The 27,247-nt window shown below is 48.5% G+C and overlaps 2 protein-coding genes across 2 annotated transcripts in view; one reads left to right on the forward strand and one right to left on the reverse strand.

The window, feature by feature from the left end:
- The window catches only part of LOC139268024 (uncharacterized), a 336,746-nt gene that overhangs the window by 27,851 nt on the left and 281,648 nt on the right, over positions 1–27,247 (reverse strand). The window lies entirely within an intron of this gene.
- LOC139268344 (uncharacterized protein SE_2353-like) lies at positions 1,402–27,003 on the forward strand. The gene is made up of 4 exons (XM_070886424.1): positions 1,402–1,433; positions 6,100–6,210; positions 17,664–17,760; positions 26,935–27,003. The coding sequence occupies exons 1-4, from the start codon at positions 1,402–1,404 to the stop codon at positions 27,001–27,003; spliced, it is 309 nt and encodes a 102-aa protein (XP_070742525.1).

Genomic DNA, 27,247 nt, shown 5'->3' on the forward strand with positions numbered 1-27,247 from the left:
TTCCTCCGAAGTTCCCCACAGCCTAGCCCTAAACTCACATCTTTCTCCAGTTTATCTACGATCTCTCCTCATGACGTCTTCGAGCTCATCTTGTCCATGAGACCCACTTCTTGCTCCCTCGACTCTAATCTCATTAAACTGCTGACCACCCAACTTTCTTTTCTGGATCCCATGTTAGGTGACATTGTTAACGGTTCTCTCTCCTCAGGTACTGTCCCCCTCTCCCTCAAATCTGCCGTCATCACCCCTCTCCTCAAAAAAAACCCTCGACTCCTCCGTTCTTGCAAACTACCGCCCCATTCTCCAATCTCCCCTCCGTGCCAACCTTTCCTGGAACTCCATGTATGAATCCCTCCAATCAGGTTTCTGTCCCTGTCCCCGTACCAAAACGGCTCTTATCAAAGTCACAAATGACATCCTGTGTGACTGTGACAAAGGTAAATTATTCCTCCTCATCTTTAAAACCTACCTCTTTGACCAAGCTTTTGGTAATCTGTCCTAATTTCTCCTTATGTGGCTCTGTGTCAAATTGTGTTTTATAAGGCTCACGTGAAGCGCCTTGGGACATTTTCGTATATTAATCATCATCCCTCGGAATCGAGGAAGACTTGCTTCCCCTCTTAAAATGAGTCCTTAGGTGACTGAACAGTCCAAAACGAGAGCCACAGTCCCTGTCATAGTGAGGCAGATAGTCGTTGAGGGCAAGGGAGGGTGGGACAGATTTGCCGCACGCTCTTTCCGCTGCCTGAGCTTGATTTCTGCATGCTCTCGGCGATGAGATGCGTTAAAGGCACTCTATAAATACAAGTTGTTGTTGTTGAATAAGGGTCACTTGGGTGAGACAACAGAGAGAACTTAGCACATATGGAAATGGACTCCGGCAAGGAGTCAGTGCCTTCAGGAATAGAAAGGAGGAAGTGGTAAGGAAAATAAAACATATTATTTCCGAGTCTCATATTTATTTCAGAGGGCTGTGATTGAAGGAAACCACTTAATGTGGCATTAAGAAACAACTAACAGCTTTGCATTTATACAGCATCTTATAACATCCCATCCCCAAGTGCTTCCCTTGCAATGAAATACTTTGGAGCACAGTCACGGTTGTGATGTAGGTGAACTTGGCTGCCATTTTGCGCACAGCAAGGTCCCACAACCAGCAATGAGATCTGCGTTATAAAAGCAAAATACTGCAAATGCTGGAATCTGAAATAAACCCAGAACATGCTTGAAATCTCAGCAGGTCAAGACCCTTCGTCATCGACCTGAAACGCTAACTCTGTTTCTCTCCACACATGCTGCCTGACCCACTGAGATTTCCAGCATTTTCTGTTGAGATTTGCGATGTTGCCTTGCAATCATACGATTGGTGCAATTTTGCATTTTGTTGGTCAGCAAACTGTAATGGAACTAAAACCATCCAAAGAAGATATAAGGTGAGCTGAATTCAGAGAGAATGGTAGATGAAGCTGTACCATCTGCTGAATGAGGCAGTGGTGCAGGCAGACAGTGGTAAAGATGGAGGATGCAGCTTGGTGATGGGAAATGAATACTCACTGGCCCATTTTAGAGTAGCTCTTACCTGCATGTACATCAGTGCGCTCAAGTTCCTTTATACCCATTTGGAAGGAAATGACCGTGCACTTTACAGCACAAGTATTTAGACATTCCTTCCCCAATAACAAAAAGGCAGTGAAAGTACTTGGCGAATAGAATAGAATTAAATGATACAGTATAGAAGGAGGCCATTCGACCCATCATGCCTGTGCCAGCTCTTTGAAAGAGCTGTCCAATTAGTCCCACTCCCCTGCTCTTTCAGCGTAGCCCTGAAAATTTTTCCTTTTCAAGTTTATATCCACTTCCCCATTGAAAGTTACTATTGAATCTGCTTCCACCATCCTATCAGGCAGTGCATTCCAGATCGTAACACCTGGCTGTGTAAAACAATTTCTCCGAATCTCCCCTCTGATTCTGTTACCAATGATCGTAAATCTGTGCCCTCTGGATACTGATCGACTTGCCAGTGGGAACAGTTTCTCCTCATTTACCCAATCAATACCCTTCATCGTTTTGAACACCTCTATTAAATCTCCTGAAACCTAAAAATAAATGCTCGCACCTTCATGATTCGATGCAAGGAAGACGTTCTCACTTCCACTCCGTAAAAGCTTAATGAGGCAGGGTGCACAGGAGGCCTGTTGTCCACCCGATTTGCTCCGGGACACTTGATAAAACAAGGTTGAATGGGGCCGTGCTGTTAAGGCTCAGTATAGGAAGGGAAGAGGTAGGCCAAAGGAAGCATTCACTACAAACTTGCTGCAAAAACACAGTGAGAGGAAAACAATTTGTCACAGCTGGTTGGGCAAAAAAAAAAACCCTTCCTTAAAAAAAAAAACAAAGGTCAGAAAAGATTTGGGTATTCTTTAAATGCTGTCTCAGAGCATTTATTTAAAGGTTACGATGTCATATAGTTTCAGAGTAAGGAAGTAAGAGGAGCCCTATGAGCACCAGCTCTACCGCAGGCCAGTTAGTGACTGTGACACGCAGTGACAGTGGACAGCAGGAGGCTGGCTGATGGTACGACTGTTGCCGGCGCCACTGGGCAAAATCACATTACTTTCAAACGACTTTAGAAATTGTTTGCATTTTTTTAGGGCAGCAAGGTTCAAAAGTTTTGAATTAGGGAATGTCCATCCACTGAGCTGCAACATTTTTCATTGGTCGCTACCACAAAGCATATTTTCCTGATTTACTGCTTACCCAATAAATGCACAACAAAATATGATATAATATACATGAATGCTAGATGTAATCCAAAATTAGTTGTTGAATTTCTAGGTTAAAAATTCAAAGGTACATATTATGACAATATAATTGGTACCATTGTAGGACAATGCTGTAGTTTGGCAGCTGTGAGGCATTAGCACTGCTATATTTGCCATGCCGTATGTACGTATATGTAGTGACAAATACCCTTATTGAGGGGATTTCAGTTGTTTATGCATGTATAAAATAACATATTCCCACTTAAATTTGCTCAACCATCTTACCAGAGAATTGGAAGATAAGCAAAATGCTTGTTAAACAGGATTAAACAAAAGCAATGAAATTGTACCGAGGGGGCGAAATTGCCCCGCGCTCCGTTTGGAGGCGGTAACCTTCCGGGGCTGGGACATTTATCGCCAGATCCGGAAGTTCCACCTCTGGCGCAGAATTCTGCCCTTCTGCCCCTCAACGGAGGCGGAGCGATATCGGAGGCACTCCGAATCTATGGAGGGATGCTCCCGGGGCGATAGAGCACCGCTGACCCCGCTCGCAACATCAGCACACCTCTCCTTCAATTAAAGGGGAGGGCCACTGCGTGCTCTGCAGTCCCTTTGGTGATCGCCATGGGGCCACCATGGATGCCCTTGACCGGGTCAACAGCCCGGCACCCAAAACAGAGTGAATATACTCAATGTCTCAGCATCCATGGCCCAGATGGCCAAGGCTTGTAGGCCATGTGCGGTTGATAAGTCATAGTGCGAACCTCTCAGCCACAAACATTTTATAAAGTCTTTGCTTACCTACGCCTCACACACTGACAACAATAACATTCAAAATTTGACTTCAGATTCTCTAAAATTCACATCTAAAATCTGAATGAATATGAATTCCCTTTTTGTATTATTATTTGTTCTCTGGATATGGGCAATGTTGGCATGCCTACATTTATTGCCCATCCCTAGTTGCCCTCAGAAGGTGCAGGTGGACATTCTCCTTGAATCACTGCAGTCCTCATCATGATGGTGCACCCACAATAGGGTTTGGTAGGCAAATCCAGGAATTTGAGGCAGCAATGATGAAGGAACAGCGATACATGCCCATAGCAGGATGGTGTATGGGTTAGAGGCAAACTGGGAGGCCATGGTGTTATGTTGCTGCTTTTGCCTGTCTAGGTGGTACAGGTTGCAGGAGAGGGAGGTGCTGCTAACAAACTTCAGTGAGTGGTCACTGTGTATCCTGTAGATCATATGTATCCTGCCACAGCGGGAGAGAGGATGGAAGTTAAGTTCAGCAACAGGACGATCAGACAAGCAAACTTCTCTGTCCTGACTGATGTTGAGCTTCTCGAATGTTATTCTGTCTGCTTTGACCGTGGAAAATTTCGAAGGCACCTATATAATATCTACGTTTACAGCATAAGTAGGGGTGCCAGCTCTCCCAGATATTGCTGGGGTCTCCAGGAATGAAAGATTAATTGCCCGAGCACTACTGTGAGCAATCCAGAAGAAAATAGGGGCAGTGCCCATGCACCAATGAGAGGAGGCATAGCTTTAATGGGCAGGCACGAAGGCCAATGAACAATGGGGCAAGGGGCGGGTTTCGGCAATCAGTTCAGGCTGTGCTGGAGCCGATGTGAGCACCATGGGCATTAAAAATCACAAATAATAGCTGCTTGTGTTTTGGCTGCAGCAGTCGCCATTACATGGTAAGCTCTAACAATGCATGAACCTGCACATTGAGTGTTCCTTTGTGAAGATTTTCCAGTTTGGAACATAGGTGCACTGATGGAAATGGACCTGGTGAAAAAATGCTCAGTAAAGTCAAATAGAAGGAATAAAAAAGGTGCAAGACCAGGTCAATAATGCTAGCAGGCTACAAGAGATGCTGAATTTGTTGGCAGACCTTTCCATGACAATTATGTTTAAACCTTTCGGATGAGGCGTTAATCTGAAGGCCAGTCTGCTCTCTCAGGTGGATGTAAAAGGTCCCATGGCACTATTTTGAAGAAGAGCCCAATATTTATCCCTCAATTAACATCACTAAAACAGATTATCTGATCATTATTCACATTGCGGTTTGTGGGATCTTGCTGTGCGCAAATTGGCTGCCGCAATTGCTAAATTACAACAGTGACTACATTTGAAAAAACCTTCATTGGCTGTATTGCATTGCGCAATTTCCTATGGTTGTAAACGGTGCTATATAAATGTCAGTCAGTCTCAGTCATTCTCAGTCAGCGTCAATCAGTCTCAGTCAGTCAGCCTCAGTCAGTCTCAGTCCGTCAGTCTCAGTCAGCGTCAATCAGTCTCAGTCAGTCAGCCTCAGTCCGTCAGTCTCAGTCAGCCTCCGTCAGTCAGTCTCAGTCAGCCTCCGTCAGTCAGTCTCAGTCCGTCAGTCTCAGTCCGTCAGTCTCAGTCAGCCTCCGTCAGTCAGTCTCAGTCCGTCAGTCTTAGTCAGCCTCCGTCAGTCAGTCTCAGTCAGCCTCCGTCAGTCAGTCTCAGTCCGTCAGTCTCAGTCAGTCTCAGTCAGCCTCCGTCAGTCAGTCTCAGTCAGTCTCAGTCCGTCAGTCTCAGTCCGTCAGTCTCAGTCCGTCAGTCTCAGTCAGTCTGTCAGTCAAGTCACAATCAATCTCAGTCAGTCAGTCAGTCTCAGCCAGTCTGTCAGTCAGTCTGAGTCAGTGTCAGTCTCAATAAGTCAGTGTCAGTCAATCTCAGTCAGTCAGTCTCATTCAATCAGTCTCAATCTGTCAGTCTCAATCTGTCAGTCTCAGTCACAGTCATTCAGTCTCAGTCATTCAATCTCAGTCATTCAATCTCAGTCTCAGTCTTAGTCCGTCTGTCTCAGTCAGTCATTCTCAGTCCATCAGTCTCAGTCTGTCAGCCAGTCTCAGTCCGTCTGTCTCAGTCAGTCTCAGTCCGTCAGTCAGTCTCAGCCAGTCCGTCTCAGTCAGTAAGTCCCCGTCTGTCAGTCTCATTCAGTCAAGTCAGTCAGAGTCAGTCTGAGTCCGCCATTCTCAATCCTTCAGTCTGAGTCAGTCTCAGCCAGTCACAGTCAGTGTCAGTGTGTCAGTCTCAGTCAATCCCATTCAGTCTCAGTCAGTCAGTCAGTCTGTCTCAGATCATCTGAATCAGTCTCAGTCAGTCTTAGTCAGTCATTCTCAGTCAGTCAGTCATTCTCAGTCAGCCTCCGTCAGTCAGTCTCAGTCCGTCAGTCTCAGTCAGTCTCAGTCAGCCTCCGTCAGTCAGTCTCAGTCAGTCTCAGTCCGTCAGTCTCAGTCCGTCAGTCTCAGTCCGTCAGTCTCAGTCAGTCTGTCAGTCAAGTCACAATCAATCTCAGTCAGTCAGTCAGTCTCAGCCAGTCTGTCAGTCAGTCTGAGTCAGTGTCAGTCTCAATAAGTCAGTGTCAGTCAATCTCAGTCAGTCAGTCTCATTCAATCAGTCTCAATCTGTCAGTCTCAATCTGTCAGTCTCAGTCACAGTCATTCAGTCTCAGTCATTCAATCTCAGTCATTCAATCTCAGTCTCAGTCTTAGTCCGTCTGTCTCAGTCAGTCATTCTCAGTCCATCAGTCTCAGTCTGTCAGCCAGTCTCAGTCCGTCTGTCTCAGTCAGTCTCAGTCCGTCAGTCAGTCTCAGCCAGTCCGTCTCAGTCAGTAAGTCCCCGTCTGTCAGTCTCATTCAGTCAGAGTCAGTCAGAGTCAGTCTGAGTCCGCCATTCTCAATCCTTCAGTCTGAGTCAGTCTCAGCCAGTCACAGTCAGTGTCAGTGTGTCAGTCTCAGTCAATCCCATTCAGTCTCAGTCAGTCAGTCAGTCTGTCTCAGATCATCTGAATCAGTCTCAGTTAGTCTTAGTCAGTCATTCTCAGTCAGTCTGTCAGTCTCAGTCAGAGTCAGTCAGTCTGTCAGTCTTAGTCAGTTGCAGTCATTCTCAGTCAGCCAGTCTCAGTCAGTCTGTCAGTCTCAGAAGTTCAGTCAGTCTCAGACGTTCAGTCAGTCTCTGTCAGTCGCAGTCAGTCGCAGTCGGTGTTAGGCAGTCAGTCTCAGTCTCAGATTATCTGTTGGTCAGTGTCAATCAGTGTCAGTCTCAGACCATCTGTCAGTTTCAGATCATCTGACAGTCTCTCAGTCAGTCTCAGTCAGTCTCAGTCAGCCTCCGTCAGTCAGCCTCCGTGCGCCAGCCTCCATCAGTCAGCCTCAGTGCGTCAGTCTCAGTGCGTCAGCCTCAGTGCTCAGTGCGTCAGTCTCAGTGCGTCAGCCTCAGTGCGTCAGCCTCAGTGCGTCAGCCTCAGTGCGTCAGTCTCAGTCCCTCAGTCTCTGTCCCTCAGTCTCTGTCCCTCAGTCTCTGTCCCTCAGTCTCTGTCCCTCAGTCTCTGTCCCTCAGTCTCTGTCCCTCAGTCTCTGTCCCTCAGTCTCTATCCCTCAGTCTCTGTCCCTCAGTCCCTCAGTCTCTGTCCCTCAGTCCCTCAGTCTCTGTCCCTCAGTCTCTGTCCCTCAGTCTCTGTCCCTCAGTCTCAGTCCCTCAGTCTCAGTCCCTCAGTCCCTCAGTCTCAGTCCCTCAGTCTCAGTCCGCCTCTGTCAGGCAGTCTCAGTCAGTCCGTCTCAGTCCGTTAGTCTCAGTCAGTCTGTCAGTCAGTCTGAGTCAGTGTCAGTCTCAATAAGTCAGTGTCAGTCAATCTCAGTCAGTCAGTCTCATTCAGTCAGTCTCAATCTGTCAGTCTCAGTCACAGTCATTCAGTCTCAGTCATTCAATCTCAGTCTCAGTCCGTCTGTCTCAGTCAGTCATTCTCAGTCCGTCAGTCTCAGTCTGTCAGCCAGTCTCAGTCCGTCTGTCTCAGTCAGTCTCAGTCCGTCAGTCAGTCTCAGCCAGTCCGTCTCAGTCAGTAAGTCCCCGTCTATCAGTCAGAGTCAGTCTGAGTCCGCCATTCTCAATCCTTCAGTCTGAGTCAGTCTCAGCCAGTCACAGTCAGTGTCAGTGTGTCAGTCTCAGTCAATCCCATTCAGTCTCAGTCAGTCAGTCAGTCTGTCTCAGATCATCTGAATCAGTCTCAGTCAGTCTTAGTCAGTCATTCTCAGTCAGTCAGTCATTCTCAGTCAGCCAGTCTCAGTCAGTCTGTCAGTCTCAGACGTTCAGTCAGTCTCTGTCAGTCGCAGTCAGTGTTAGGCAGTCAGTCTCAGTCTCAGATTATCTGTTGGTCAGTGTCAATCTCAGACCATCTGTCAGTTTCAGATCATCTGACAGTCTGTCAGTCAGTCTCATTTAGTCTGTCAGTCAGTCTCATTCAGTCTGTCAGTCAGTCTCAGCCAGTCCATCTCAGTCAGTCTCAGGCAGGCACTATCATTCAGTCTGTCAGTCAGTTTCATTCAGTCAGTCTCAGTCACTCTGTCACTCTGAGTCAGTAAGTCTCTGTCTGTCTCAGAGTGTCTCAGTCAGGCAGTCTGTCTCATTCAGTCACAGTCAGTCTCAGTCATTCAGTCTCAGTCTGTCAGTCAATCTCAGCCAGTCTCACTCAGCCAATGTCAGTCAGTATTAGTCAATCTCAGTCAGTCTCATTCAGTCTCAGTCAGTCAGCTTCAGTCAGTCCGTCTCAGTCCGTCCCATTCAGTCTCAGTCTGTCAGTCTCAGTCCGTCATTCTCAGTCCGTCATTCTCAGTCCGTCAGTGTCAGTCCGTCACTCAGTAAGTCTGTCAGTCACAGTCAGTCTGTCAGTCAGTCTCATTCGGTCTCAGTCAGTTTCATTGTCAGTCTCAGTCACTCTCAGTCAGTTAATCTCTGTCTGTCTCAGAGTGTCTCAGTCAGTCAGGCAGTCTGTCAATCTGTCTCATTCAGTCACAGTCAGTCTCAGTCAGTTTCATTAAGTCACAGTAAGTCTGTCAGTCAGTCTTAGTCAGTCAGTCAATCTCAGCCAGCCAATGTCAGTTAGTATTAGTCCATCTCAGTCAGTCTCATTCAGTCTCAGTCCGTCATTCTTAGTCTGTCAGTCCGTCAGTGTCAGTCATTCAGTCTCAGTCACTCAGTAAGTCTGTCAGTCAGTCTCACCCTGTCTCAGTCAGTCCGTCTCAGTCACTGTCAGTCAGTCTCAGTCACAGCCTCAGTCAGTTTCAGTCAGTCAGTCTCTTTCAGTCTGTCAGTCTCAGTCCCTGTGTCAGTCAGCCTCAGTCCGTCATTCTCAGTCCATCAGTGTCAGTCACAGTCTCATTCAGTCTCAGTCACTCAGAAAGTCTGTCAGTCTCAGCCTGTCTCAGTCAGTCCATCTCAGTTAGTCAGTCAGTCTGTCAGTCTCAGTCAGTCGCAGTCAGTCTTATTCAGTCAGTCTCTTTCAGTCTCAGTCCGTCAGTGTCAGTGTCAGTCATTCAGTTTCAGTCAGACTCAGCCAGTCTGTCAGTCCATCTCAGTCAGTCAGTCTCAGTCTCAGTCAGTCGCAGTTAGCCTGAGTCAGTTTGAGTCAGTCTCAGTCAGTCAGGCAGTCTCAGCCAGTCAGTCACACTCATTCTCAGCCAGTCTCAGTCTCAATCAGTCTCAGTCACAGTCTCAATCAGTCTCAGTCACTCAGTCAGTCTGTCCATCACTCTCAGCCAGTCTCAATCTCAGTCAGTCTCTGTCAGAGTCAGTCTGTCAGTCTCTGTCAGAGTCAGTCAGTCTGTCAGTCTCAGTTAGAGTCAGTCTCAGTCAGTCTCAGTCAGTCAGTCTCAGTCAGTCAGTCTCAATCATTCAGTCTCAATCATTCAGTCTCAATCATTCAGTCTCAGTCTGTCAATCAATCTCAGCCAGTCTCAGTCAGCCAATGTCAGTGATCTCAGTCAGTATTAGTCCATCTCAGTCAGTTTCATTCAGTCTCATTCAGTCCGTCAGTGTCAGTCCGACAGTGTCAGTCCGACAGTGTCAGTCTCAGTCATTCAATTTCAGTCAGCCTGTCAGTCGGAGTCAGTCTCATTCACTCTCAGTCATGTCATAGTCAGTCTCAGTCCGTCATTCTCAGTCAGTCTCAGCCAGCATGTCAGTCCATCTCAGTCAGTCAGTCTCAGTCTGTCAGTCTCAGTCAGTCTGTCAGTGTCAATCAGTCTCAGTCACTCCATCAGTCTCAGCCAGTCTGTCAGTCCATCATAGTCAGTCACAGTCAGTCACAATCAGTCCGAGTCAGTCTCAATCAGTTTCAGTCAGTCTCAGTCTGTCAGTCTCAGTCTGTCAGTCAATTTCAGCCAGTCTCAGTCCGCCAATGTCAGTCATGTCAGTCAGTATTAGTCCATCTCAGTCAGTCTCATTCAGTCCGTCAGTCTCAGTCAGTCTGTTTCAGTCAGTCAGTCTCAGCCAGTCTGTCAGTCCATCAGTGTCAGTCCGTCAGTGTTAGTCTCAGTCATTCAGTTTCAGTCAGCCAGTCCGTCTCAGTCTGTCTCTATCAGTCAGTCTCAGTCCCTCTGTCAGTCAGTCTGTAAAGTCCTTACTCTACAATATGAAACCACACGAGGCATATTCTGGGGACAAGGTCACTCTGTGACCTTAATTCTTTATTTACAGGACTCCAAAGACGATGACCCTGCGTGGAACGTCCCTTTTTATACCTGTGTGATCAGGTAAGGAGTGTCTCCCACAAGTTCACCCCTTGTGGTCAAGGTGTGCATCTAGGTTGAGTGTATACAGTAATACAGTGGTGTTACATTGTGGTTACATACATGACATCACCTCCCCCCCGCAAAGTCTTATTGGGATCATAGGTTTAGTCTTTCAGGTGGTCTACGCTCCCTCGTGGAGCGCCGCAGTTGGGGCTCTGGTTGTTGGACACTGACGTGAGTGTCTGTCACCTGTGGTGATTCCGGCCTGTCCGGGCTGACCTCAGGGACTGTGCATTCTTCTGATTGCTCTTGTTGCTCGTTGTGAGCTCCATCTCATGGTCTTCTTCAAGTTCCTCCGTGTCGATGCTGAACCTTATTTTTACTTGGTCCAAATGCTTCCGGCATCTCTGACCATTGTTGAGTTTTACCACGATGACCCTATTCCCCTCTTTGTCAATTACAGTGCCCTCAAGCCATTTGGGCCCCATGGCATGATTGAGGACGAATACAGGATCATTTATTTTGAAACATCTCCCCCTCGAATTACAGTCATAGTACTCGTTTTGTGACTTGCGCTTGCCCTCAACTATGTCGGTCAGGATAGGGTGAATGAGGGACAACCGAATTTTGAGTGTCTATTCCATTAGTAGCTCTGCGGGCGGGACCCCCGTGAGCGAGTGCGGTCGGGATCTATAGGCCAGCAGGAGACGCGACAGGTGGCATTGTAGGGAGGGTCCTTCAATCCTGAACATACCTTGCTTAATGATTTGGACCACACGTTCCGCCTGGCCATTGGAGGCCGGCTTGAATGGCGCAGTCCTGACGTGGTTGATGCCATTGCCCTACATATAGTAGCTTGTGAAACATGAGCCATTATCACTAACTAGGATGTCTGGCAAGACATGGGTTGCAAAGATCGCACATAGACTTTCCACAGTGGTGGATAACGTGCATGAATTCAGAATGATGCACTCGATCCATTACGAGTACGCATCTACCACAATAAGGAACATCTTTCCCATCAATGGGCCCACGTAGTCAACATGAATGCGTGACCATGGCCTGGTGGGCCAAGGCCACGGGATGAGCGTGGCCTCCCTGGGGCATTACCCAGCTGGGCACACGTCGTGCACCTGCGAACACAGTGTTCCAGGTCTGAATCAATTCCAGGCCACCAAACGTGTGACTGGGCAATGGCCTTCATCAGCACAATGCCTGGGTGCTCGCTGTGGAGTTCCCTGATGAATGCCTCCTGCCCTTCTGGGGCATAACAACCCGGTTGCCCCATTTTAGGCAGTCGGCTTGGATGGAGAGAGCTCATCCATCCGTCTGTGGAACGGTCTGACCTCCTCAGGGCATGCTCCATGTGCGGGCGCCCAATCCCCAGTCAGGACACATTTCTTAATCAGGGATAGGAGGGGATCTCTGTTTGTCCAGATTTTGATCTGGCGGGCTGTGATGGGGGAGCCTGCGCTGTCAAAGGCATCGACAGCTATGACCATCTCAGTGCTTTGCTCCACTGCTGTCTGTGGTGGCCAGTGGAAGCCTGCTGAGCGCGTCAGCACAATTTTCAGTGCCGGGCCGGTCCGGATGGAGTAGTCATAAGCAGCCAGCGTGAGAGCCCATCACTGTATGCGAGCAGATGCGTTGGCATTGATAGCCTTGCCGTCTGACAACAGGGATGTTAATGGCTTGTGGTCCATCTCTAATTCAAACTTCCTACCAAAGAGGTACTGATGCTTATTTTTTTTACACTATAGACACATGCAAGCGCTTCCTTCTCGACCATCCCATAGCCCCGTTCTGCTTGATAGCACGACCTGGAGGCATAAGCCACAGGTTGTAGTTGACCCTCAGCATTGTCTTGCTGCAACACGCACCCAACCCCATAGGAAGATGCATCACATGTCAGAACCAATTTTTACAGGGGTCGTACAGGGTCAACGACTTGTTTGTTTCGCGCCCGATCAAAAGCCCATTCCTGACAGTCCCCCCAAAACCAATCGCAACCCTTACGCAGGAGCACGTGTAGCGGCTCCAACAATGTGCTCAAGTTCGCAGAAAGTTCCCGAAATAGTTCAACAGTCCCAGGAATGAATGCAACTCCGATGTGTTGCAGGGCCTGGGTGCTCGTCGAATCGCCTTTGTTTTGGATTCGGTGGGCCGAATCCCATCTGCAGCAACCCTCCTGCCCAGAAACTCAACCTCAGGAGCTAAGAGCACACATTTAGACTTCTTGAGTCGAAGGCCTACTCGGTCCAGTCGGCGTAGCACCTCCTCCAGATTGTGGAGGTGTTCCTCGGTGTCTCGGCCCGTGATGAGGATGTTGTCCTGGAATACAATCGTTCCAGGAATGGATTTAAGCAGGCTTTCCATGTTTCTTTGAAAAATGCTGATCGAATACCAAATGGGCACCTGTTATAAATGAACAGTCCCTTGTGCGTGGTGATGGTGGTCAGTAGTTTAGATTCGTCGGCCAGTTCCTGGGTCATACAGGCTGAAGTGAGGTCCAACTTGGTGAACAGCTTGCCGCCTGCCAGTGTGGCGAAGTGGTCCTCCGCTCTTGGGAGCGGGTATTGATCTTGTACGGACACCTGATTGATGGTGGCCTTGTAGTCGCCACAGATCCTGACAGAGCCATCCGCTTTTAGGACGGGAACGATGGGCCTCGCCCAGTCGCTGAATTCAACAGCGAGATGATGCCCTCTTTCAACAGCCAGTCCAATTCGCTCTCGATCTTTTCCCGCATCACATATGGCTTTGGCTTTGTGGTGCACTGGCCTGGCGTCCGGGCTGATGTGTATCACTACTTTGGTGCCTTTGAAAGTCCCGACCCCAGGTTGGAATATTGAATCGAATTGTTGTAGGACTTGTGAGCACGAACTTCGCTCCACAGATGACATTGCATGAACATCCCCTCATTTCCAGTTCATCTCGGCTAACCAGCTCCTCCCCAACAGTGCGGGACCATTGCCCGGGACAATCCAGAGCGGCAGCTGGTTCACTAACCCATTGTGTGTGACAGCCAACATTGCACTGCCTAGCACCAGAATGATTTCTTTGGTGTAAGTCCGTAATTGTGTCTCAATACGTGCTAATTTGGGTCTAAAGGCTTTAAGTAGCCATAGCTTCTCAAATTGCTGAACGGCCATGAGTGACTGGCTGGCCCCAGTGTCCAGCTCATAACATAAGAACATAAGAATTAGGAACAGGAGTAGGCCATCTAGCCCCTTGAGCCTGCTCCGCCATTCAACAAGATGATGGCTGATCTGGTCGTGGACTCAGCTCCACTTACCTGCCCACTCTCCGTAACCCTTAATTCCCTTATTGGTTAAAAATCTATATATCTGTGATTTGAATATATTCAATGAGCTAGCCTCAACTGCTTCCTTGGGCAGAGAATTCCACAGATTCACAACCCTCTGGGAGAAGAAATTCCTTCTCAACTCGGTTTTAAATTGGCTCCCCCGTATTTTGAGGCTGTGCCCCCTAGTTCTAGTCTCCCCGACCAGTGGAAACAACCTCTCTACCTCTATCTTGTCTATCCCTTTCATTATTTTAAATGTTTCTATAAGATCACCCCTCATCCTTCTGAACTCCAACGAGTAAAGACCCAGTCTACTCAATCTATCATCATAAGGTAACCCCCTCATCTCCGGAATCAGCCGAGTGAATCGTGCATACTGGGATACCGTTTAATAAAACCTTCATCATCATTGGTGTATGAGCTGTGAATATTCGCCACATGGACCCGCTGAACCTTGGCGTCCATCGATTTGCCCCAAAAGTCATCCTGCCTCAAAGGACTCTCTTCTGGTCCATCCGCCTCATATATTAGTCTGGTTGCAGAGTTCCTGCACATTCGAGCTAAATGGCCACTGAGATTGCAGGATCTGCAGACAAACTGTTGAAATCTGCAAGATCTGGCTGAGTGTTTTCCCTCACACCTCCAGCATGAGTTAAAGTTTCCATTGTTGGGAACAAAGGGACTATGGCCAGGCATTCCGCGCTGACTGTCCCTTTGACTGCTCTTAAGTACCCTATTAGTGGGTGTCAATGGCCCCATCCTGGGCTGCATTGTCCACTGAGATGGCGTGAATGTCCGTTCAGCCTGCCATTGTCTCTGTTGAAGTCCTACTCTGGTATCTATTGCTGCCTGGGGAGTGTTGGACTTCCCCTGTCTGCCTGCGGGGCTCTGAGTCGCATTGATGATGTTGACTCCCTGATCCATCGCCGCGTTAGAGGCAGAATTGCGCGCGTATATTATTTTCGTCTCTTCCTCCCCCGCCATGAAAGTTTGAGCCATCAACGCCGCCGCTTCCAAGGTCAAATCCTTGTTCTCAATTAATTTGCGGAAAATTCCCGCATGACCGATGCTCTCGATAAAGAAATCCCTTAGCATTTCCCCCCTGCAGGCGTCTGTGAACTTACAGAGGCTGGCCAAACGCAGGAGGTCTGCTACGAAGTCCGGTATGCTCTGTCCTTCACGACATCAGTGGGTGTAGAATCTGTGTCGGGCCATATGTATGCTACTCGTCGGTTTGAGGTGCTCCCCGATCAATTTGCTAAGTTCTTCAAAGGTTATGTCCGCCGGCTTTTCGGGTGCTAGTAAGTCCTTCATGAGCGCATAAGTCTTTGGTCCGCAGCTGGTCAAAAGATGAGCCCTTCGCTTGTCGGCCGCTGCATCCCCCAGCCATTCTTTCATAACGAAACTTTGCTGAAGCCTCTTGACAAAATCGTCCCAATCTTCCCCAATACAGTACCGTATCTCTGTGCTACCAGTGGCCATTCTCGTGGGTCGTGAATTCCCATTTCTTGTCACCAATGTAAAGTCCTTACTCTACAGTATGAAACCACATGAGGCACATTCTGGGGACTAGGTCACTCTGTGACCTTAACTCTTTATTTACAGGACTCCAAAGACGATGACCCTGCGTGGGACGTTCCTTTTTATACCTGTGTGATCAGGTAAGGAGTATCTCCCACAAGTTCACCCCTTGTGGTCAAGGTGTGCATCTAGGTTGAGTGTATACAGTAATACAGTGGTGTTACATTGTGGTTAAATACATGACACAGTCTGTCAGTCAGTCTCAGTCCGTCATTCTCAGTCCATCAGTGTCAGTCATTCAGTCTCAGTAAATCTGCCAGTCAGTCTCAGCCTGTCTCAGTCAGTCCGTCTGTCAGTCAGTCTCAGTCACAGTCTCAGTCCGTCTCATTCAGTCAGTCTCTTTCAGTCTGTCAGTCAGTCTCAGTCAGTCATCACAGTCAGCCTCAGTCAGTCTTAATCAGTCTTAATCAGTGTCAGTCCGTCATTTTCAGTCCGTCAGTGTCAGTCCGTCAGTGTCAGTCTCAGTCATTCAGTTTCAGTCAGTCAGTCTCAGCCAGTCTGGCAGTCAGTCTCAGTCAGTCTCAGTCAGTCTCAGAGTCTCGGTGAGTCTCAGTCAGGCAGTAGCAGTGAGTCCCAGTCAGTCGCAGTCAGTCCGAGTCAGTCTGAGTCAGTCTGAGTCAGTCTGAGTCAGTCTGAGTCAGTCTCAGCCAGTCTCAGCCAGTCAGTCTCAGCCAGTCAGTCATTCCGTCTCACTCAGTCAGTCTGTCCGTCAGTCTCAGTCAGTCCATCTCAGTCATTCAGTCTCAGCCTGTCAGTCAATCTCAGCCAGTCTCAGTCAGCCAATGTCAGTCGGTATTACTCTATCTCAGTCAGTCTCATTCAGTCTCAGTCAGTCTCACTCAGTCGCAGTGAGTCTCAGTCATTCGCAGTCAGTCTGAGTCAGTTTTGAGTCAGTCTCAGCCAGTCAGTCTCAGCCAGTCAGTCTCAGCCAGTCATTCGCAGTCAGTCAGTCTCAGTCAATTAATCTCAGTCAATTAATCTCAGTCTGTCAGTCACTCAGTCAGTCTGTCCGTCAGTCTCAGTCAGTCAGTCTCAGTCAGCCTCAGTCACTGTCTCAGTCAGGCAGTCTCAGTCCATCTCAGTCTGTCTGTCTCAGTCACTCTCAGTCAGTCTCATTCAATCGGTCTGTCAGTCTCAATCACTGTCTCAGTCCATCTCAGTCTGTCTGTCTCAGTCACTCTCAGTCAGTCTCATTCAGTCAGCGTCAGTCAGGCAGTCTCTGTCAGTGTCAGTCAGTCTCAGATCAACTCACTCAATCAGTCTCAGTCAGTCTGAGTCAGTCTGAGTCCGTCAGTCTGAGTCCGTCAGTCTGAGTCCGTCAGTCTGAGTCCGTCAGTCTCAGTCAGTCAGTCTCAGTCCGTCAGTCTCAGTCCGTCAGTCTCAGTCCGTCAGTCTCAGTCCGTCAGTCTCAGTCCGTCAGTCTCAGTCCGTCAGTCTCAGTCCGTCAGTCTCAGTCCGTCAGTCTCAGTCCGTCAGTCTCAGTCCGTCAGTCTCAGTCCGTCAGTCTCAGTCCGTCAGTCAGACTCAACCAGTCTCAGTCAGTATCAGTCTATCTCATTCAATATCATTCAGTCTCGTTCAGTCACAGTCAGTCAGTTAGTCTCAGTTAGTCTCAGTCAGTCCGTTTGTCAGTGTCACAGTCTCAGTCAGTTATTCAGTCTGTCAGTCTCAGTCCATCTGTCTCAATCAGTCTCAGTCCGTCTGTCTCAGTCAGTCCCACACTGTCCGAGTCAGTCTCAGTCAATAGGTCTCAATCAGTCTGTTAGTCACTCAGTCAGTCTGTCAGTTTCAGCCAGTCTCAGTCACTCCGTCTCAGTCAGTCTGTCAGTCTGTCAGTCATGTCATAGTCAGTATATTTCAGCTTCAGTCAGTCTGTCAGTCTCAGTCAGAATCAGTCAGTCTCAGTCATTCTCAGACAGTCTGTCAGTCAGACTCAGTGAGTCTGTCTCAGACAGTGTTAGTCAGTCTCAGTCCGTCTCATTCAGTCTCAGTCACTCTCAGTCAGCCTGTCAGTCACAGCCAGTCTCAGATCATCTGAGAGTCTCAGTCCGTCTGTCTCAGTCCGTCAGTCTCAGTCTGTCTCAGCCAGTCAGACTCAATCAGTCTCAGCCAGTCTCATTCAATCTCATTCAGTCGCAGACAGTCCGTCTCAGTCAATCGCAGACAGTCTCTGTAAATCAGTCTGAGTCAGTCAGTCTCATTCAGTCACAGTCTGTCAGTGTCAGTCAGTCTCAGTCTGTCAGTCTGAGTCAGTCAATCTCATTCAGTCAGTCGCAGTCAGTCTCACATTATCTCAGTCAGTTTCAGTCAGTCAGTCTCAGTCAGTCAGTCGCGGCCAGTCGCAGTCTCAGTCAGAGTCAGTCAGTCAGCCTCAGTCAGTCTCAGTCCAGTTAGAGTCAATCTCAGTCAGTGTCAGTCAGTCTCAGATCATCTGTCAGTCTGTCAGTGTCAGTCAGTCTCAGTCAGAGTCAGACAGTCTCAGTCAGTCTGTCAGTCTGTCAGTCAATCAGTCTCAGTCAGTCAGTCTCAGTCAGTCAGTCTCAGTCAGTCGCAGTCAGTCTCAGTCAGTCGCAGTCAGTCAGTCACAGTCAGTCAGTCTCTGTCAGAATCAGTCGCAGTCAGTGTCAGATCATTTGTCAGTCTGTCAGTGTCAGTCAGTCTCAGACAGTCTCAGTCAGTCTCGGTCAGTCTGTCAGTCTCAGTCAATCAGTCTCAGTCAATCAGTCACAGTCAGTCAGTCAGTCACAGTCAGTCTCAGTCCAGTTAGAGTCAGTCGCTGTCAGTGTCAGTCAGTCTCACATCATCTCAGTCAGTCTGTCAGTCAGTCAGTGTCAGTCAGTCTCACATCATCTCAGTCTGTCTCAGTCAGTCTGTCAGTCAGTCTCAGTCAGTCGCAGTCAGTCAGTGTCAGTCAGTCTCACATCATCTCAGTCAGTCTGTCAGGCAGTCTCAGTCAGTGTCAATCAGTCTCAGTCCGTCTCAGTCATTCTGTCTCAGTCAGTCTGAGCCAGTCTGAGTCCGTCAGTCATGTCAGTCAATATCAGTCCGTCTGTCTGTCTCAGTCCGTCAGTCTCAGTCCGTCAGTCTCAGTCCGTCAGTCTCAGTCCGTCAGTCTCAGTCCGTCAGTCTCAGTCCGTCAGTCTCAGTCCGTCAGTCTCAGTCCGTCAGTCTCAGTCCGTCAGTCTCAGTCAGAGTCAGTTTCAGTCCGTCAGTCTCAGTCCGTCAGTCTCAGTCCATCAGTCTCAGTCCGTCAGTCCGTCAGTCTCAGTCCGAGTCAGTCTCAGTCAGTCTCAGTCAGTGTCAGCCCGTCAGTGTCAGCCCGTCAGTGTCAGTCCGTCAGTGTCAGTCACTGTTTCAGTCTCAGGCACAGTCAGTCTCAGTCTGTCAGTCAGACCCAATCAGTCTCAGTCTCATTCAGTCTCAGTCAGCCTCAGTCCGTCTTTCTCAGTCAGTCTCAGTCAGACTCAGAGTCAGTCTGTCAGTCTCAGACAGTCCGTCTCAACAGTCCGTCTCAGTAATTTAGTCTCAGTCAGTCTCAGTCAGTCAGTCTCATTCAGTCACAGTCTGTCAGTGTCAGTCAGTCTCAGTCTCTCAGTCGCATTCAGTCTCAGTCTCGTTCAGTCAGTCTCAGTCAGAGTCAGACCATTTCAGTCAGTCAGTCTCAGTCAGTCTGTCAGTCAGTCTCAGTCTGTCAGTCTCAGTCAGAGTCAGTCTCAATCTCTGTCAGTCAGTCTCAGATCATTTGTCAGTCAGTCTCAGTCAGTCGCAGTCAGTGTCAGTCAGCCTCAGTCAGTCTCAGTCAGAGTCAGTCTCAGTCATTCAGTCTCATTCCGTCTGTCAGTCTCAGTCAGCCAGTGTCAGTCATGTCACAGTCAGTCTCAGTCCGTCTCAGTCAGACAGTCTCAGTCAGTCTCAGTCAGACAGTCTCAGTCAGTCTCAGTCAATCTCAGTCTGTCATTCTCAGTCAGAGTCAGTCAGAGTCAGTCAGAGTCAGTCAGAGTCAGTCAGAGTCAGTCAGAGTCAGTCAGAGTCAGTCAGAGTCAGTCTCAATCTCTGTCAGTGTCATTCAGTCTCAGGTCATCTCAGTCTGTCAGTCAGTCTCAGTCAGTCGCAGTCAGTGTCAGTCAGAGTCAGTGTCAGTCATTCAGTCTCATTCCGTCTGTCAGTCTCAGCCAGTCTCAGCCAGCCAGTGTCAGTCATGTCTCAGTCAGTCTCAGTCAGTCCATCTCAGTCAGTCCATCTCGGTCCGTCATTCTCAATCCGTCATTCTCAGTCCGTCATTCTCAGTCCGTCATTCTCAGTCCGTCATTCTCAGTCCGTCAGTCATTCAGTCTGTCAGTCAGTCAGTCTCAATCAGTCACTCAGTAAGTCTGTCAGTCAGTCTCAGCCAGTCTCAGTCAGTCAGTCTCAGTCAGTCCGTCTCAGTCCGTCCGTCTCAGTCCGTCAGTCTCAGTCCATCAGTTTCGGTCGGTCTCGGTCAGTCTCAGTCAGTCAGGCAGTCTCAGTCAGGCAACCTCAATCAGGCAACCTCAGTCAGGCAGCCTGAGTCAGGCAGTCTGAGTCAGGCAGTCTGAGTCAGGCAGTCTGAGTCAGGCAGTCTGAGTCAGGCAGTCTGAGTCAGGCAGTCTGAGTCAGGCAGTCTGAGTCAGGCAGTCTGAGTCAGGCAGTCTGAGTCAGGCAGTCTGAGTCAGGCAGTCTGAGTCAGGCAGTCTGAGTCAGGCAGTCTGAGTCAGGCAGTCTGAGTCAGTCTCAGTCAGGTAGCTTCAGTCAGTCAGTCTCAGTGAGTCTCAATCAGTCTAAGTCAGTCTAAGTCAGTTATGCAGATTCAGTCAGTCTCAGTCTGTCCGTCTCAGTCCGTCTGAGTTAGTTTGAGTCAACCTGAGTCAATCTGAGTCAGTCTCAGTCCGTCAGTGTCAGTCAGTGTCAGTCTCTTTCAGTCTCAGTCACTGTTAGTCAGTCTCAGTCCGTCAGTCTCAGTCAGTCTGTCATTCAGTCTGTCAGTCAGTCTCAGCCAGTCTCAGTCAGTCAGACTGTCTCAGTCAGTAAGTCTGTCAGTCTCAGTCTCAGTCACACTCAGATGATCTGAGACTGACTGAGACTGACTGTGACTGACAAACTGTCAGTCTGAGTCATGCTCAGTCCGTCAGTGTCAGTCCGTCAGTGTCAGTTCGTTAGACTCAGTCCATCAGTGTCAGTCCGTCAGTCTCTGACAGTCTCAGACAGTCAGGCAGCCAGTCAGTCTTAGTCCGTCAGTCTGTCAGTCAGTCTGAATCAGTCTCAGTCTGTCAGTCTCAGTCTGTCAGTCTCAGTCCGTCAGTGTCAGTCCGTCAGTGTCAGTCCGTCAGTGTCAGTCCGTCAGTATCAGTCCGTCAGTATCAGTCCGTCAGTCTCTGACAGTCTGAGACAATCTCAGACAGTCAGGCAGCCAGTCAGTCTCAGTCCGTCAGTCTCAGTCCGTCAGTCTCAGTCCGTCAGTCTCAGTCCGTCAGTCTCAGTCCGTCAGTCTCAGTCCGTCAGTCAGTCTCAGCCAGACAGATTCAGTCTCAGTCAGTCTCATTCAGCCTTAGTCTGTCAGCCTCCGTCAATCATTCTCAGTCGGTCTCCATCAGTCATTCTCCGTCAGTCTTTCTCAGTCTGTCAGTCTCAGTGAGTCAGTCTCATTCAGTCTCAGTCAGTCATTCTCAGTCAGAGTCAGTCCTTCAGTCAGTCTCAGTCATTCTCAGTGAGTCAGTCTCAGTGAGTCAGTGTCAGTCAGACTCAGTCAATGTCAGTGAGTCAGTGTCAGTCAGTCTCAGTCACAGTGTCAGTCAGTCATTCTCAGTCAGACTCAGTCATTCTCAATCATTCTCAGTCAGACAGTCTCAATCAGTCTCTGTCAGCCTCTGTCAATCATTCTCCGTCAGTCTCCGTCAGTCTGTCAGTCTCAGTGAGTCAGTCTCATTCAGTCTCAGTCAGTATCAGTCAGTCTCAGTCAGTCTCAGTGAGTCAGTCTCATTCAGTTTCAGTCAGTGTCAGTCAGTGTCAGTCAGTCTCAGTAAGTCAGTCATTCTCAGTCAGAGTCAGTCCTTCAGTCAGTCTCAGTCATTCTCTGAGTCATTCTCAGTGAGTCAGTGTCAGTCAGACTCAGTCAATGTCAGTCAGTCTCAGTCAATCAGTGTCAGTCTCAGTCAGATTCAGTCAGTCTCAGTCAGAGTCAGTCATTCTCAGTCAGAGTCAGCCAGTCATTCTCAGTCAGACTCAGTCATTCTCAATTATTCTCAGACAGTCTCAATCAGTCTCAGTCAGACTCAGTCTCCGTCAGTCATTCTCAGTCAGAGTCAGAGTCAGTCAGTGAGTCAGTCTCAGTCTTTGTTCACAAAACATATTGGGAAAGAAATTGGTCTTGGGTGGTAGCTCTAAGCAGGCGATTCATCATGCTGTTTTACAATCGGATGATTTTACTTTCCACTGACTTCAAAAAACGAAATACAAAACATAGGCACTGACAGCCAACAGACCTAATTCTTGTAAATCAGATTTACAAATCTGCACCGCAGCAAGTAAATGAACAAGTTAAAGACAACAGTATGTTGTGCTATTCATTGGTTTATCAGGCCTACTTTACTGTTTCCAGAGCGAACAACTGTAATAAATGTAAATTTGGAATTAATGTTTGGTTTGATAGAAGATTTGTGCAGCAAATAGTAAAGTGAGGCCACTGCAGTGTGCCTTATTTTCACAGTAATGTCTTCAATCAATTTTCTCCCTTCCTCTCAACATCTTGTTGGAGGGCCTCTGGGTCATCTGCTAGTCATTCAATATTTAGATGTGATTTCCTGATACCCAGTCTACCTCTGCTAGTGAGGAAGAACTTTTTTTTCAGAATCATGGTGAGCAAACACACTTAACAACAGGGCACTAAACATTTAGAAGTAAATGTAAAAAAACATTTGGAAAACTGTCGGCAAACATCATGTGATTAAATGTCACATGATATCCACATTGATAGGTCCTTACTATACAGTATAAATGCACACGAGGCCCATGCTTGAGAAGTGGTAAGTCTGTGACCTGTCCTTTATTCCTTAGCACTCTAGTGATGAAGGTGGGTGGAGCTTCCCCTTTTATATCTGAAGGCCCAGGTTAGGAGTGTCTCCCACCTAGTGGTCATTGTTCTCACAGTGTACAACTTAGGTCAGTTTATACATGGGTTACAATGCTGGTTGAATACATGACACCATCTCCCCCCCAAAGTCTTATTGGGATCACAGGTTGAGTCTCTCTGGTGGTTTCGGCTCTCTTGTAGAGCGCCTGAGTTGGGGCTTCAGTTGTTGGGCGCTGGCCTGAGTGTCTGCTGTTTGCAGTGCCTCAGGCCTGTCTGGACTGCCCACAGTGATTGGGCTCTCCTCCCTTTGGTTCCAGTGTTCGGTCACCTGTGATGGAGTGAACTCTACATCGTGTTCTTCTTCTGCTTCTTCTATGGGGTTGCTGAACCTCCTTTTTGTTTGATCCACATGTTTGCGGCAGATTTGTCCATTGGTAAATTTAACTACCAGAATCCTATTTCCCTCTTTGGCAATCACAGTGCCTGCGAGCCATTTGGGCCCTGCAGCGTAGTTGAGGACAAAAACAGAATCATTTCAATACCTTCGCATTCCTGTCATGGTAATCATATTGTGGTTGGCGCCTGCTCTCGACAATTTCTTTCATGGTGGGGTGTATAAGGGATAACTGGGTTTTGAGCGTCCTTTTCATTAGCAGCTCTACGGGTGGAACCCCTGTGAGCGAGTGTGGTCGGGATCTATAGGCCAACAGGAGGCGTGATAAGCGTCTTTGTAGGGAACCCCCTTGGATTCTGAGCATCCCCTGTTTGATTATCTGTACTGCTTGTTCTGCCTGGCTGTTTGAGGCCGGCTTGAACGGTGCCGTTCTGACATGGTTAATTCCATTGCCTGCCATGAAGTCCTGGAACTCAGTGCTTGTGAAGCACGGGCCATTGTTGCTGACCAAGACGTCCGGTAGACCGTGGGCGGCGAACATTGCCCGTAGACTTTCTACCGTGGCAGAGGATGTGCTTGAATTTAAAATGTCACACTCGATCCATTTGGAGTAGGCGTCTATTACAACCAAAAACATTTTTCCCATGAAAGGACCTGCGTAGTCCACATGGATGCGTGACCAAGGCTTGGCGGGCCATGGCCAGGGGCTAAGGGGGGCTTCCCTGGGCGCATTGCCCAGCTGAGCACATGTGTTGCACCTGCGAACACAAAGTTCCAGATCTGCGTCTATCCCTGGCCACCAAACGTGTGACCTGGCAATTGCCTTCATCATGACAATGCCCGGGTGCTCATTGTGGAGTTCTCTGATGAATACCTCTCTGCCCATCTGGGGCATGACTACGCGGTTTCCCCACAGTAGGCAATCGGCCTGAATTGAGAGTTCATCCTTGCGCCTGTGAATTGGTTTAAATTTCTCAGGGCATGCCCTGTACGTGGCTGCCCAATCCCCATTCAGGACACATTTCTTGACTAGAGACAATAGCGGGTCTCTATTTGTCCAGACTTTAATCTGACGGGCTGTCACGGGTGAGCCTTCGCTACCAAAAGCTTCAACAGCCATGACCATCTCAGCAGCATGCTCGGTAGCCCCCTCAGTGGTGACTAGTGGGAGCCTGCTGAGTGCATTGGCGCAGTTTTCGGTGCCCGGTCTGTGCCGAATTGTGTAGTCATAGGCGGCTAACGTGAGGCCCATCTCTGTATGCGGGCCGATGCGTTTGCATTTATGGCCTTGTTGTCCGCCAAAAGGGACGTTAGGGGTTTGTGATCTGTCTCCAGCTCAAATTTCCTGCCAAACAGGTACAGGTGCATTTTCTTTACCGCATATACACATGCGAGCACCTCCTTTTCTACCATCCCGTAGCCCCTTTCTGCCTGGGACAGACTCCTGGAGGCATAAGCTACCGGCTGTAACTGACCCTTGACATTGACATGCTGCAACACACACCCGATACCATAGGATGACGCATCGTACGTTAACACAAGTTTCTTACATGGGTCGTATAGTGTTAACAGAGTGTTGGAACATTACAAATTGCGTACTCTATTAAAAGCCCTTTCCTGGCTGTCCCCCCAGACCCATTCGCGACCTTTGCATAGGAGCACGTGTAGCGGCTCTAGCAGCGTGCTCAATTTGGGAAGAAAGTTACCAAAATAGTTCAGGAGCCCCAGGAACGAACGCAGCTCCGTCGTGTTACGGGGTCTGGGTGCTCTCTGGATCGCTTCCGTCTTGGACGCAGTAGGGCTGATCCCGTCTGCTGCTACCCTCATCCCCAGGAATTCTACCTCTGGAGCTAGGAAGACGCACTTCGCTTTTTTCAGTCGCAGCCCTACCTGGTCCAGTCTGCATAGCACCTCCTCCAGGTTGTGGAGGTGTTCTTCAGTATCGTAACCCGTGACGAGGATGTCGTCCTGAAAAACCACCGTCCCTGGAATCGACTTGAGGAGGCTTTCCATATTTCGTTGGAAGATCACGGCGGCCGAGCGAATCCCGAACGGACATCTGCTGTACTCAAACAACCCCTTGTGTGTCGTGATGGTGGTCAGCTTCTTTGACTCACTCGCCAGCTCCTGGGTCATGTAAGCTGAGGTCAGGTCCAATTTTGAAAAAAGTTTGCCACCGGATAGCGTCGCAAAGAGGTCCTCCGCTCTCGGTAGCAGGTACTGGTCTTGGAGTGATACCCAATTGATGGTGGCCTTGTAATCACCACATATCCTGACCGACCCATCCGCCTTGAGCACCGGCACAATCGGGCTCGCCCAGTCACTGAATTCAACTGGCGAGATGATGCCTTCCCTCGGCAGGCGGTCCAGTTCGCCTTCTATCTTTTCCCACATCATGTACAGCACCGCTCTGGCCTTGTGGTATACTGGCCTGGCGTCCGGGTTTATGTGAATCACTACCTTGGCCCCCATGAAAGTGCCGATGCCGGGTTGAAATAATGAGTCAAATTTGTCCAGGATCCGTGAGCATGATACTCGCTCCACAGAGGAAATTGCATTGACATCGCCCCATTTCCAGTTCATGACAGCAAGCCAACTCCTCCCCAGTACTGTGGGACCGTCCCCTGGGACAATCTGGAGTGGCAACCTGTTCTCCGAATCTTTGTGGGTCACGACTACAGTGGCGCTGCCTAGCACCGGAATGATCTGCTTTGTGTAAGTCCGTAGCTGTGCGTCAATCGGTGATAATTTTGGCCTCCTGGCCTTGGACGCCCACAACTTTTCGAACTGTTTGATACCCATCAGGGACTGGCTGGCCCCTGTGTCTAGCTCCATTGATACTGGGATGCCATTGAGGAGCACTTTCATCATTATCGGTGGCGTCCTGGTGTATGAACTGTATACGTCCTCCACATGAACTCGCTGAACTTCAGCTTCCAGTGATTTCCCCCAGTGTCCATTTCTGCAATTTCTGCAGGTATTTTGCTCATCTCTGCAAACTCCGGCTGAGTGTGTGCTTCCAACATGAGCTGTTGTTGGAAACAAAAAGTCCCTTGCCAGTCGATCGTCCCTGACTGCCCCTGTTATTGTCCTTGAGTGCACCATTAACAGGTGTTGATGGCCCCATTACTGGCCGCATTGTCCCTTGCAATGGTGTGAATCGCCGTTCAGCTTACCATTGTTTATGTCGAACTCCTCCTCTGGGTTCGACTACATGTTGGGGCATGCCCTATTGCCCCTGTCTGCCTGGAGAACTGTGTGCTGCTTTAACAATGTTGAATCTCTGTCTCAACCATTCCTTAACACAGTACCTCTCGTCTGTTCTGCTAGTGGCCATGCTCGCGTGGTTTAAATCCCAGTTTCTCGTTGCCACTGATAGGTCCTTACTATACGTATAAATGCACACGAGACCCATGCTTGAGAGAAGGTCGGTCTATGACCTGTCCTTTATTCCTTAGTGCTCAAAGTGATGAAGGTGGGTGGAGCTTCCACTTTTGTACCTGAAGGCCCAGGTTAGGAGTGTCTCCCACCTAGTGGACATTGTTCTCACAGTATACAACTTAGGTCAGATTATACATGGGTTACAATGCTGGTTGATTACATGACACACATGATCAAATATCATGATGAAACATGATGAAACCTCCAGGAATATGTCCAACCAGAGTTGGCAACCCTAAACATCAGCCACCTTTAAAACTTTGTTAAGTAACACTACTAATGTCGTATCCATCAGCCCTAAATCATGGGGACTCTGTGGTGTGAACCTATACTCAAGTAGGGACTGGATTGTGATTGCCCTTTCACTGAAGACTGTCACAGTTAGGAAGGCACTTTCATCCCCATTATCCCTGGCTGGAATTATACTTCGGTCCCCAAAGAGAAAGGATAGTTTCCTAATGCACTCTGATACAACAGGGTCCTTGTCATATGATTGCTATTCTCACACATATAGAAGGGATCAACAAAACAGCATTCATTTGGATTTTGAAATGGGTTTTAATCTGAATTGACTTCAGCTCATTGAGCTCAAAGACAACGGTGCACCATTATAGCTCTAACGTCAATAGATTGGCTCAGGTCCATGTTTTTATTTTGTCAGTTCAGGTTTCGATTTCTTTGTAAACAGAGAAATCTGGCATCTTGTAAGGAATCCAAAGCCAGCCTGATTGAATTGATCAAGTGCAGGTCGGTTTGACATTTTCACTTGGCACTAATCTCGACGCTATTATGTGGTATAAAAATACCTCATTGGCAAGAAATTAGAGCTGAAACTGAAGAGTTTGGAATTGCCAGCACAGCTTGCCCTGAGTATCCGTTACTACTGAAGCAGCAAAGTAACTAACCAACATTAGTGTTAAATCCCGCTTCATCAGAATATTTTGCACTTTGAAAACTTTAATGTATTGAACAACAGCCACCGACCCGGTTAGAAAATTAATCATCTTTCACGGACAACTTATTGGCTCCATTCAGTTTCCTTATCTGGTGGTGGACATTGCAGCATGAGGCAAGAAAAAAAACAGAGGAAGAACATTTAAGGAACGGCAAGAAAATATCTCCCTGCCCATA

The sequence above is a fragment of the Pristiophorus japonicus genome, chromosome 8, assembly GCF_044704955.1.
Source record: "Pristiophorus japonicus isolate sPriJap1 chromosome 8, sPriJap1.hap1, whole genome shotgun sequence".
Lineage (NCBI taxonomy): Eukaryota > Metazoa > Chordata > Chondrichthyes > Pristiophoridae > Pristiophorus > Pristiophorus japonicus.

Excerpts from the sequence above, each read along its gene's own strand:
- LOC139268344 (XM_070886424.1), top strand. The coding sequence starts at position 1,402 with ATGGAACTAAAACCATCCAAAGAAGATATAAG. Across the intron at positions 1,434-6,099 it reads CCATCCAAAGAAGATATAAG|TCAGTCAGTCAGTCTCAGCC; the intron begins GTGAGCTGAATT and ends AATCAATCTCAG. Across the intron at positions 6,211-17,663 it reads CATTCAATCAGTCTCAATCT|AGTCAGACAGTCTCAGTCAG; the intron begins GTCAGTCTCAAT and ends AGTCTCAGTCAG.